Source organism: Melopsittacus undulatus, chromosome 2 (assembly GCF_012275295.1).
Source record: "Melopsittacus undulatus isolate bMelUnd1 chromosome 2, bMelUnd1.mat.Z, whole genome shotgun sequence".
Classification (NCBI taxonomy): Eukaryota; Metazoa; Chordata; class Aves; order Psittaciformes; family Psittaculidae; genus Melopsittacus; species Melopsittacus undulatus.
The window spans coordinates 53514733-53528045 of record NC_047528.1 but is presented as its reverse complement, the minus strand read 5'-3'; the positions used below and the strand labels follow the sequence as shown (position 1 = coordinate 53528045).

General features: G+C 41.4%; 1 protein-coding gene across 1 annotated transcript in view; it reads right to left on the bottom strand.

Annotated features, from left to right (window-relative positions):
- PCCA (propionyl-CoA carboxylase subunit alpha) overlaps positions 1–12844 on the bottom strand; it is a 274818-nt gene extending 261974 nt beyond the window's left edge. The window contains exons 1-4 of the mRNA XM_031045567.2: positions 12777–12844; positions 5409–5486; positions 2282–2329; positions 2120–2188 (exon numbers count right to left, since the gene is read on the bottom strand). Of these exons, the coding sequence (XP_030901427.2) occupies positions 2120–2188; positions 2282–2329; positions 5409–5486; positions 12777–12839 (258 nt within the window). The 5' untranslated portion in view covers positions 12840–12844. The remainder of the gene's footprint in view (positions 1–2119; positions 2189–2281; positions 2330–5408; positions 5487–12776) is intronic.
- Between the last annotated feature and the right edge of the window lie 469 nt (positions 12845–13313).

The window sequence follows — 13313 nt, the reverse complement described above, 5'->3', positions numbered from 1 at the left end:
CTCTCAGCAGGTTGTTCAATTTCACATTCCCAATTTCATACAATGGTTAGGACTAAGGAATTTCCCCCTTAAAAATTTAGCAAGCACATTCAGGGAACACTGCTTCAGTTCAATTTCAATTCCATTCAGAAAAGTCAGTAACAGACTGGTTTGTCCTCCTTTCACAGTTATATTTGTAAAATGAATTAGTATTAAGAGTATCAGGCTACCCATATTTCAGCAAGTAGCTATGCATATGACAAGTAATGTAATAATGAACTATTACTATATCTCAAAGGTTACTCTATGTTCTTAACAGAAAACTTATCTACTCCAATTAATGCTATTTCTAAACAATGTAAATATTTTTTGAAGCCATCCCTACTTACCCATGACACTTAAAACCAGGTCCCACTATTTTTAGTAAAACCAGACAGCTTTGGGATGGGCAACTAGCTCAACGACATACCTTTACATTTATTTCTGCCTTTGGTTCAATGACCATCATCAGGGTAGCTGCCTATGATATGCACTGCCTTTGTGATACAAGTCTTGAAGGAGAGATATTGACCAATCCTGTCAAGCACAAAATCATAAAGCTATTCACAACTTTACTGCAGCATCCCACAACTAAGCAAAAAGTTCCTCTCAGCTGCATGAGGACAGAGGTTCCTTTGCCAAGTTGCATCAGCTCCCAAGTTTGATTTCAGAGTGATTGAGATTTTGCTACCAATGATATAAACAATAAGGTAGCAGCTGATGGAACCTGAACACAAATGAACACCACAAGGCAAGCATGTTACTTTATGGAAATTAATACAGTTGAGGAACTTGGCCTCTGGATTCATCTATCAAGATCATCCAAACTGGCAGTCACACACATGACTGCAACGGCCAGGTCATTCCTCACAATGAATAACTGGAGGTATCCAAGCCATTAAGACAGATTACATTAGTTAAATTATTCACCAGTGAAAGCAATCAAAGCATGATTAAAGAATGTACAGTAGACATAAGCAACTTATGCCAGAAAAAAATAGCTTAGACTTAATACCACTACCCTATTTTAAGCACACAAAAGGGTGTTCCAAGTAGCCTCTCATTTTCTTTTAAATACTTGGAACTCCTTCAGTGCACACAGCTAATGCTTAACCTTGTACAGATAGGTTTGATGGATCTTTAAGTAAAGATCCAAAGACCTAAGCAGACACTTACACCCTTACAACCTTTTAGAGCATCATCTCTAGTCCTTGAACTCAAAATGTCAGTGTCTCATTTAACACACTTAATGCTACCTTCATGAAATATTACATTAATGCATTTCTGAGACATCAGCTTGGATTTCTTTTCTTTTATGAACTATGACAAATTAAAGACCCTACTCAAGTTTAGAGCTAAGACAGCATTGTAGATTGAAGCATAGACATTTTCTGTTTCCTCTTTGTAATTCACTATTTGTTCTCCCTTCCCTAAGGTCATGAGTTTTACTTTTGTGTGTCATTCTTGCTCCCTCATTACATTCTTCAACCCTGATTTTCACTCACTACTTTAAGATCTTTTTTCATAGGCTCCAGCTTATAGTAGACTCCACAGAATAAACAAAACCATCCAGACACATTGGGGAAAAAAACAATTCATTTTCTCAAGTCTATTACAGACTAGTGAAAGAACATATTTTCCTTTTCTAAAAACAGCTTTTTTCAGAATGACTTCGTGCCAGTGAACAAGGCTGCTCAATGCTCCCAAAGAACAAATCCATTTATCCTAACAGAAGACACCATATACATAGGATGGAATAGAAATATCCATCAGCATCCTTCAGTTTTAGCAGACATTATGTACACAAAAAAAAATTAGGTTTCACTGCCACTCTTACACTTGGTGTACATATCTACTAGATGTTACAGCCCAGCTTAATCCAGGAAAATAGCAAGGTTAACATTTACACGAGCTAAACAGTTTTCACACAAAAAAACATATGAAATACTTGTCCAGTCCTCTCCACCCTCCCCTTCAAGCACATGGAGGAAAATGACATATGCAAAGATACTTCAGAATTGCCAACATTCCTGCAACTAGTAATCAAGAAGATTAAGTTACTAAGAAACCTTTCTGCTATTTGAATTCAAGTAGTACTTACAGCATTGGCATCGACATCACTGTGTATAGCAACTGTTTTAATCCCCATCTTCTTACATGTTCTGATGACCTACCATATAAAAGATGACAATTATCAATACCGAAAATAGCAATAGTTTAAGAATTAACTACAAAGGAAAAAAACTTAAGATTACATACTTACTCGGCATGCGATCTCTCCTCTGTTGGCAATAAGAAGTTTTTCAAAAGTCTGAAGGGAAAAGAATAAGAATCTTGAAGCATGAACAAAACAAGTTTTCTTCCCTCCAGAAATATGCATTTCTCCTCCACTACCACTGTAAACCTGGCTTATCCATGAGCTTGTAACTCTGAGATCACCTAATTTTAAAAGGGTTCTGCTGATTCAACAATGATGATACAGCATATAAATGGTATTTTATACTAGATCTATCTAGCATTTACACATGAGCAGAAGAAAAAGGTGCTCACTGCTCACACACCAGCATTCCCTGGCTCTCCTTACCACACACTATGCAGAAACTAGAACTCTATAGATGTTCTAGGCACCAGCCAAGTCCAGGAAAGAGACACACTGACAGGTATAGCAGTCAGTACCTCTAACCATCAGATGACCCGGAATACAGTACTCATCTCCTGTGGGAGATCTTTAAAACAAATTCCAATCATAAAGAGAGGTTCCTCTCTGCCTAGATCACAGAGGGCAAAAGAGCAACATCTCCACCAGGTACAGGCATGCCTGCTGAGTTGTACCAGCATTACCCCTCCTTGCAGATGAGCCACTTGGAAGTAACCTGGTGAAATCCTGCATTGCCATCACCACTCTGTTAGACACTTAATACTATGTAGCAACCAAAGCTCCACAGAACAACCAATCAAATTTACCACTCCCCTGAAATTCACTGTCACCTTTCACACTGGGGTGCACTTAGATTACAAGCTGTCACAAAGGAAGAAGCCTGACACCCTAGACAAAAAGCTCCCCATTAAAAAAGAGTAGTGGATGAGCAGAGTTACCCAGCATAAAAATCTCATTGTTGAGAGTAAAGGTTATTGCTGTCTCTGGCCTTGCTACTGAATGCACAGGTGCACTTTCATACTGCACCTGCTTGGTTGTAAATACAGACTGCCACTTTTCAGACAATCCTGTTTTACACATCCCCATTGCTTTCCATACATCAGACCTAGCAGGGATGCAGCTTCACGACACATCACTTCAACGCAATAATCGAACAGTCTTACTCTGCCTCCCATGCTCCAAATCAAAAAACAAGATAAGGAACCAGCAGGACTCTTTCCTTCAGGGGCAGCCCACAGTCATGCCAGGTCAGGTTTATCAAACCATACCCTAAGACATTCAATAGCTGTTCTCCCTCTTCTACACCAAACACCTGTTTTTCATATAGGCAGGGGGAGGAGAAGTATTGCTACTGTAACCATTAAACTCTATTATCCCCACAGTTCTTAGTTCATTTGGGGAGGGGAAGACAGGTGTAAGAGGAGAGGAAGGAACACTGCAAAACCCCAACAGGAACTGCTATTGACAGACTAGGGTATGTACTGTTCACTCTCCTGCTCCAAACAAACATATTCAAGATGTCCCTGACCAAATTTACTTCTTCAAGATTAGGGCCGAGCTGGCATCACACAATCAGTTTAAAAGCACTACCACATGATAACAACAGACAGAAATTAAGGGATAAAACCCTCCAGGTATGAGCTGCAGCAAGCTTATATGGTAGATTCAACCCGATCTGCTGAGGAATACACACCCCACTGCCTGGAATATAGGCATACCCACACCCCACTTAAAACATCCTTAAGCAAGCTCAATTACCAGAGGTACAAATACTACAACACCATCACAGGACCTAGAAATTTGTTTGGAGAGCTTATTTAGCTGGAGACCTGGTCTAAAAACCCAATGAATAAAACTGAAAGGTTTCAAACATGCTCACGCAAATGGCTCCTGACTCTGAATTTCAGCATTCTGGGGTACCTGAAGTTTTTTAAGCAGACTTGAGGGGGAATGAAATAAAGCTCCCAAATACTTGGTATTGAAACGTTTAACAACTCAAATACTTCATCAATGTAGTTCTTGGTACAAGAGTTGTTTTATTTATCAGGTATGGTCACAGTGCAAGACTAAGTATCAAGATGTTAAGAATATTTTATATTAGTTTTAATTTTCTTACTCTGCAATAAAGACACTAACAGTAAGAGACTAGACACTTGCTCCTGCTATTAAAGACAAGTTTCAAGTCCAGCACATGAAAAAAAACCATGCTGCTTTGAAGTAAGACGCAGCATTACTTATATAATTTTGACTAATTGGCTTTAAAAGGTCTCATATCAAAGGCTGTCTTTATGAAGACAGCGGAAGGGACAGTGACTTGAAAAAGTAGAAGAGCTTAAATTATCTGTAGTAGCCACTAGTTGAAATTATATAGCTCCTAGTTAAGAGAAACTAAATAGCCAATTATGTTGTCCAAGCATAACTATGCCTTTAGAAAAGGAAGGGGACCTTCATTAAGCACGGACCTTAATGATTCAAATTTCTTCAGAATATTTCTTTTCAAGCCACAATTCTAAGTACATGCTATTTCCCCCTGTTTTCTAATACTGTTTCACTCATGGTTAATTGTTTCTTCACTGGTATACAGGCAAGCCTATCAGTCCTGAACTGTCAGCATTCTCACCTTTCCATACTAGTGTACCTTCAGCTACATTATTTTATCCAATGTGTTGCTTTAGAGGCCATACCAAGACAATCTCCCACACAAAAAGTTTTTCTTGGCTCATAACTAAACTGAGATTTCCATTGCACAAGTCCCAGGATGAGTATTTAATATTCTCTGCAGGCCTTAAAGGCCAATCATTATGCAAGCTCTAACAGTTCTGCCACTATTGCTTACTTTTGTTTCTAGGAAAAAAAAAAAACTAGCCTTGCTAGTCTTGCTCCTGGGTGTTTTAACAGGCTTATACCTCCCACACCATGCAAAATATTAATAGTAGTTTCATAATTATAACATGTTCAGGCCAGTGTGTAACTTCCCCAATCTCAGAACCACTTATCCAGCCTTTTAAAAGGTATGCACTAAAAGTATCCAATCTTGACAAGTACATTGCAAAAGCAACTTCCTTTTTTTAAGAAAAAGAAAAACATGAAAACATGCTATTAAGACAGTGACTATACATAGGTTATACCTGGAGAACTACCCCTGTTAGTAGCCACAGAGGGAGAAGACAGCTTTATAAGCCAAATGTCAGTGATACAATAAAATTTTAAAATCATGCACTATACTACTTACCTTTTCGTTTGGGTCATACACAGATGAATACAGTTTATGAGAAGTTATAAGGCACCATCTTGAACACAGTGTTTCACACTACAGGAGAAAAGAGGGAGTTAAAGGGTTTTCTCTGCTACAATATTCCAGTAAGATAAAAACAGTTCATATACTGACATCTTGAGGAAACTCTTCCATATCCTTTCATTTCCCCACAAAGTAGATTAAAGCTTACAGATCTGTCCTTCCCCAAGCACACATCCAACAAACAGGAACCAGAAACAATTCAGAAGCTCTAGACAGTCATGAGCTTAGATATAAATGACTTTTTAATAAGCCCTCCACTATATCATCTTCTTTCCTTCTTGTTCCAAGAAATACCTAATAAGTAGTTTTTAAAAGAGCACACGTGTACGCGAGTGTACACACTGGGGATAGGGAGAAGCCTTTGTTGGCAGGGACCTGCTGGGAATAGAGCAGTTAATGGACTGGGCCAGTACACCAAGCAAAGCAGAACAGACTTGAGATGCTAGTTCAGCTCCTAGTCTTCCCCACCACAACCCCTAACAGTGGCCTAAGGAAGAGAGGCCTTTTTCTCCTCCTCTGAGACTTTGCTCTGAGCCAGCTTCCACAAAGACAGCTCTTACAGCCTAACAATTTATTATATGGCAGGAAAAAGCAAAATACATGTGCTATTTCAATAGATGATACAACAGATCTTCAAGTTTATCCAGAAGGAGATTGAGGCAGGTACTTCTCAAGCAAGTTAATTTGACAACATAATATCAGTTAACCATAAACAAAAAACAATCACACACATAAGTGATCCCCCACCAAAGTTGCACCAATGCAGACAGCTCTGAAAGAGCTACTTGCCCACACAGCTAGAATTAAAAAGATTGTAAAAAGCCTTAATACTGAATACCATCTAGTAGGAAGCACAAAACAGCAGTGACTGGCAACTGCCAGAACCCAGGACCTGTCAATTCTGTCTGAAACAGCTGCTTTCAGAAGTTGCAGAAATATAAGCAGTAGAAAGCAAAGGTTCAAAGGCTCTTCAGAGAAAAAAAAAAAAAAAAAATATATATATATATATATGATAGAATCAAAACCACCACAGGTTTCTTTTGCAGGGGTGTATTCTTCATCCAAGATGTGACTGTTTTAGGCATTAAAGAGGGGAGATAAAGACAGAATTCTGCCAGCTGCAACCACATCTACTAGCTGGTCATATCCAGTATTTACAGAAGGACTGTAACACCTTCAGTGACTCTGTTGCAATCTAGATCTTGTCAGAGGCAATCATAGAATGGTTTGGGTTGGAAGGAACCTTGAAAGCCATGTTTCCAACACTTCTGCCATGGGCATCAACACCTTCCACTAGACCAGGTTGCCCAAAGCCACATCCAACCTGGCCTTGCACACTGCCAAGGATAGGACATCCGCAAAAGAGCAAGGATAACTATAGCAGAAGCAGCAGGGCATACCCTCCTACTCCAGAGTACATGCAGTTAAACAGATTGAGTTCCTCTCAAACACTACTGACAGAAGTGCTTGTGGGACCACATATCATCAGTCATACAGAACACACAAAAAGCCCTACGTCAAGTTAACATTACTCATGGAAGAAAGTACTTGTTAAGGGTCAGCGGGGCTAATCTAAATACTGCAGTTGGGGTGGGGGGGCAAAGGAAGGAAAGCTTCTAAACTTCCTTGTAAACAACTTTCGTACAAAGCTAGCTTTGAAGGCCTATGGGAAACCAGAAAAGTAATGCCACAGATGGAAACTGGAACAAAAGGCTATAATGGGAAAATTAGTTAGCATTAAGTTTCAGAATTTTAGCTATGTGCTGTCTTGAAAAAAGCCCTGTTCAAACTTTTTATACAGAAAGAATGAAGTTACCAAGTAATTAAAAAAACCCCAAAAAACTGTAAAAGCATTAAGCCACAATCACTTCTGTTTTTACATTACAGATTTTACATGTAAAAAAAAAATCTTATAATAGCCTAACCTAATTATGCACCTATGTTTAAAAATTAACTACCTCCTCACACATACTAGAATCACTTAGAAAGCCAGTTTCAGGCCTGAATTGAATACATGTGGGGTAATTTCCTAAAACAAATCAAGCATATTACTCAACTTCAATGTGAAATTCCAACTCTAATTCACAGTTTTGGAAGGAGCTTGTGGGGTTTTGTATGTATCTGTACCAATATACACTAAGGTCTAAGAGCTTGGTTAATCTAGAACCCACCTCAAAAAAAAGTTCCTTTAGAGGTATGCTCTTAGCCACTATAAGCAATCGAATAAGCACTTAAAAATAAATGGACATTTTGTAAATAATGCACAGCTAGGGCTATAGGAACACTGCTAAATTGCCATCTCCAAACCAACAGCTACTCAGGTGTTACCTACTCCTGGGCTTCCAAGCTCCTGCTCATATAGGTTCATTAAAAGCTACACCAAAACCTCCAAAGAATTCCCAAACCACCTACTTGGCCAAGCCAATCTAACTCTCAAGGTACATTCTTCATTGGTTGCTGCCCCAAAACCACATATGCTTTAGGTATTACACCTTACATAAAAATTTCCTTAGAACAGAGCCCAGAGAGCTCAGATTGACCTAGTGACTTTTTTTTTTATCTTGCAAAACTAGGAGAAGGCAGCAGAGTCACCGGGTATAACCTATTTTTGTCATGACTTGTTACTTCAATTTGACAAAGATTTTGACTCCTGAAGGCCCAAGAACACAGACTACCCATTTATAAGAGCTCAACCCCAGACTTTTCAGTTTGGCTTGGAGTTTTCCACTTCTACTTAATCCACAAAACACAGGTAGCATTAGTACTGTATTCTGGAAAAGCATCCTGCTTTATCTATTAATTGCACAATAGCCAAACTGAGCTCAAACCTGAGCAGCTGTAACAGTTATAAGTTCATGTAAATCAAACTAATTTGTAGAAGAATATGCTCATCACACACCACCTCTTTGAGGTCTAGCAGAGAACCTGCCTCCAGAGCCCTAGGAAACCTCATTAGGTGGTTTAGAGACACTGAATACACAACAGCAACATAAAAAGTTAACCTGCTATTCAGAGATAGTTTAAAAGTTTATATGACCTTCATCAAGGAAAGAAATTTCCCTGTCATACTGGTCATCTTGTAAATAACTCATTGATACTGAGCTTTACAGGCAGAAAGAGGTCTTGGTGTTGAAACAGAGATGCAGAGTTCTAGATCACAGGTAAGCACCATACACCAACATTTGGTATATGAAAACCATCATATACCAATATTTAAGAAGTCCAATATGGGAAGGAATGTATATTTCAGCATTACTAGAAATTACAGTAAGCAATGCCCAGTAGTAACAGCTAGAACAGCATACTTTCCACTAGCCGTAAGTTCTACCTCTTTTAACTGCAAAGAAAAATGTAGTACAGGGTTCTGCAAGGTACACTGCACTATACATAACCATTCTTTCACTCTTACCAGGTTTGAGAAACACTGGTAATCCTAAAAGGAAGAAAAAATAAATCTGTTTTTCACAATTGCCAACACAACACAAAAAATACAAGTAAGGAAACACTCATCCACCTAAGGCTATTTTTTTTAAATTACAGCATTCCTGCACTTAAGTACCTTTTCCTTTGTGCCAGTCCCAAAAGTTTGTATAGTCACACCGTGAACTGGACCAGGGAATATATCCAGCTGAGGCAATACTCACAGGGAGAGGGAAAAATGTGTTCTCAGCCAGATTTCAGTCCTTATCCACTTAAGATATTCAAGCAGCAGTGCTGGCACAAGTTGGATAGAGGCAGGAGCTCAAGAGGAACAGCCTACAATCAAGACCTACCAGCTGCAGAAAGCTGGAACTGTTTCTCATGCCGGAGCTTAGACAGCTCCAGTAGAGCTAGCACCTGTGAAATAAATCATAGCACTGAAATAATCATGCAGGGGCCACCAATGCAAGCATGGGACAGACAAAATAAGAAAATGAAAATGTACTGTTTCAGAACAAAGCTAAAATTGCTTTACTCTATGTAAACTTTAATGAACTCTTAACTTTTTCTTCCAGAATGAAGACTTGCCCATGGATGGTACAGAATGCCTTGCCTGCAGAATCATAGAATAGTTAGGGTTGGAAAGGACAACCCTAACATCATCTTAGTTCCACCCCCCCCCGCCATGGGCAGGGATGCCTCACACCAGACAATGTCGCTCAAGACTCCATCCAACCTGGCCTTGAACACTGCATTTCAGGGATGGAACATTTACCACTTCTTTGGGCAGCCTGTTCCAGTGCCTCATGACCCTCTCAGTAAAAAACTTTTTCCTTGTATCTAACCTGAACATCCCCAGTTTAGGTTTAAACCCATTAACCCTCATCCTATCACTGCAGTCCCTAATGAAGACCCCCCTCTCAAGCATTCCTGTAGGCCCCCTTTAGACACTGCAAGGCTGCTATGAAGTCTCCACGCAGCCTTCTCTTGTCCAGGATGAACAGCCCCAACTTCTTCATATGGGAGGTGCTCCAGCCAGTCAAATCTGCCCAAGACAGGCAATTCAAGTGTGTGGTTGTGGAGCAGAGAATAGTGGAAGAGATTTGGTAAGCATCTGCTGATGCTATTAGTTCTGACCAGCTTCTGGAAAGTAATCAGTTAAAATACTTGCTTTGATTTTAAAGTTGCTCCAAATTGAAGGCAGAATCCAAACAGCTGCACCTGAGAGCAAAGAGAACATCAGAAATCTCTACCTGTGGTATACTTTAAGACTGTCAGTACTCAAATCTGTAGTTTACATACTAGAAATTCCAGAACAGTTACATTCGTAACTCTGAATGTCACTCAGAGGAGTGACCATTTTAACTCCCCACCCTAACTGCAGATGATACCAATCTTGCTGTCCCATCAGCCTAGTGCTTTTGGCCTCTTAAACAATGGGAAAATCTTTCTCCTGGAATAACAGCATGTGAAAAATAATGTCACAGAAGAAAGCAAGGAGCTCCCATTGTACAGATAACTTTCATGACTAAAAAATGGTGGGTGCATAGGTAACAACTTAAAGAGCTTAGACAGCTGAGAAACTTTCCATACATTTAGTTCACTGCTTAGAAAACTGATCTACACTGATCAGTAGTATTCTTGACCTCACAATGTATAGTATTTATCACTTTTTTTCTACATTATTTTAAGCAGTCTCACAGCTCTCTTGAACACATTTCAAGACTGAAATATCAAAAGCCATCTCATCCTCATTCTGTAGCTACAGCCTTCTTTCAACATCAGATTTCTTCCTAGCTCAAAAAATGCAAAGCATTCAGAAATTTTAGCTATATTCTAAACAGGACCAGTTCTATATTAAGCTAAACAGAAGTGCTGGGCATCAGATTATAAATACAACAATTAGTTGAATACCAGCTCAGTGTTTTTGCAGTCTTTTCTCTGGTCATTTATTGATTCCCACATGAGAGGGGCAATAGAACGACAATTTATGAGGTACTGGCCATTGCAAAAGAATGTCAGACCTCCAAGCATATTAAAGTTTTAAGACATCAATTATACTATTCACCTATGTCAGCAAGGTACAAAAGAAACTATGAAAGTAAACCTCATGTTATTTTTTAAATGTTTCCCAATATACTTATGTCTTGAAGGTGACTTTCATCCACCAATATTAAGGGATAGAAATTACTTCAATTAAGTCATGAGGGCTATTAGGTATCTATAAAGGCATTTTGTTTTACAAAGGTGTCACTAGTGTACCATTTTTATACTGTTTACACTGATGCAGTCAAATCACTGCACCACCCTTAAGATGTTAGAGAGGAGACAAAGTAGGCCTTTCCCAGGAAGGGTTGAAGGACTGACATCAATCTTTGCACTATTTTATACAAAGAACATAAGTCTTCCACATCTATACACACACGCATTTGTATATGGCTAGCAAAAATAAAGTCCTCAAACAGCACAAGCCCTCTGCTAATTCCAAATCATTGTCTCCAACCAAATTTCTTTTTCTTTGCTTTCCAAGAAGCTTCTCTGGGGTACACCTTCACAACAAAACAGGTTTGCTACGCATATTTCCTAAGGAAAAATACTTCAATAAAGCACATCCTTTTTAATTCTTTAATCCCTTCTCAGAATGCCCTGTCCACATAAACCACATATTTTGCATGATCCCTAAAGATATGCAGTTCTTTACAGTATTGCTATGGGGATACATTTTTAGGAAGAAACCTATCCTACACCCTCAGGGGTAAACAGAAGCATTTTCTGTGTATTGCTCTTCTCCACCAGAACTCACAGCCTCCATACACATTTTCCTTTGTGGGGTTGCGGATGGGGGAGAGGGGAGTTTAAGTTCTTCCTACTGTAAACGATTAGATTATTTTGCGCCACTTTTCCATGTACAAACTAGCTGCAGTGTCATTCAACTGTTACGCAACACTATGTGCTAATGCTGCTCGTTCTTACCCTAAATAATCTCTTCCATTTAACACAACCTGTAGAAGACATAGTAGCTGCCTCAATGAAGTTACTCCACAGCTTAAGGAATGAGGCTTTCTAGAAATTTACAGCCCACAGGAAATAAAAACATTAGTATAGTTCTGCAGCGAGTTTTTTTACATTTTCACAAAGAGTAAGAAGAATGAAAAAACACAGCAAAGCTTCAAGCAACAGCTGAAAGATCCATGAGTATCTGCGGTAAAGGGAAGGGTAAGGATACAACACAGTCCACAAAGCAGCAGCTTTTTCTTATGAGCAGAGATTTTACCACTACAAATAGTACAAAACCACACTCTATCTTGAGGTTTTTATAAGCTCACGTTTAACAGAGGAAGAGGACTGCTGGCGATTGGAAGCTAGTAGCATACTGCGACCCCTCGGAAACCGAGCCCAGGACCCAGATTTCACAGTTTCCCGACGACCACCGCCTCCGGGGTCACGGTCAGGTCCCCGCCACCAGCCCCAGCCGCTAGCCGGGGGACCCAAGCCAGCAGCGGCCTCTCGGCAGCTGGAGAGCCAGCAGCACCCTTTCCCTTCCCCCTGCAGCCCGTCACCACCGCAGCAACACACCGCGGCCGCACACACGGTCCCCTGCGGCCCCTCACCCAGACGGGGCACCCCCGACAGCCCCAGCCGTTTCGCGACCCCAGGAAGGACAGCACCCCCAGGCCCCACACACAGGGGACGGCACGCACCCGGCCCTCCCCGACGCAGCTCCTCATGAGAGAATGGGTGACCCGGCCAGCCCTCCACAGAGAAGCACCTCAACTACCACGGCGAGCGGCCCAGCAGCTCAGCGCCGAGCAGGGAATAGGGAACGAAGCTGCGCTCCCGGCCCTCTTTGGTAGGTCCACCCAGCGCCAACGCGGCCCTCACCCTGAGCAACGTCCAGAGCCCCCGACGACCGCCCGCAGCCCCCCGGCGCAGCGCCGCCGCCATGTCTGTCACCGCCCTTTCACCCTCTGCGGCGCAGGGCCGGGCCGCCGGCAGCCAATCCGAGCGGCCGCCTACCGGGGGCGGAGGGGGCCGGGCCCCTGCCCGCGGGTAGCGGTGGCTGCCGGCAGAGCCTGCCCGGGGCTGCGTGCGGGGCAGGGGTCAGTGCGCTGCGATCTGCCGCAGGCCGTGGTCTTAATGTGTGCCCGCAGCACAGGCACACCGGTGTGGAGAGAAAGGATCTATTCACCCACCGGGTTTCTCTGGGAAGCCCTGAGGTTTTTCCTGGAAATCCCTGAGATTTTCCCTGGGAAGCCTGGCTGTGCCAGCAGACTAGACCCAGGCTCCGCTATGAAACGAGAGGCTGGCATGAGGAGGGGCAGGAGAGGGATGCTGCTAATCCTCGATTTCCGAACATCTGCGGAATTGCTGGTGGTCTCCCTTGTACGTGATACTGAGCCTGTTACAAAATGAGCCGTG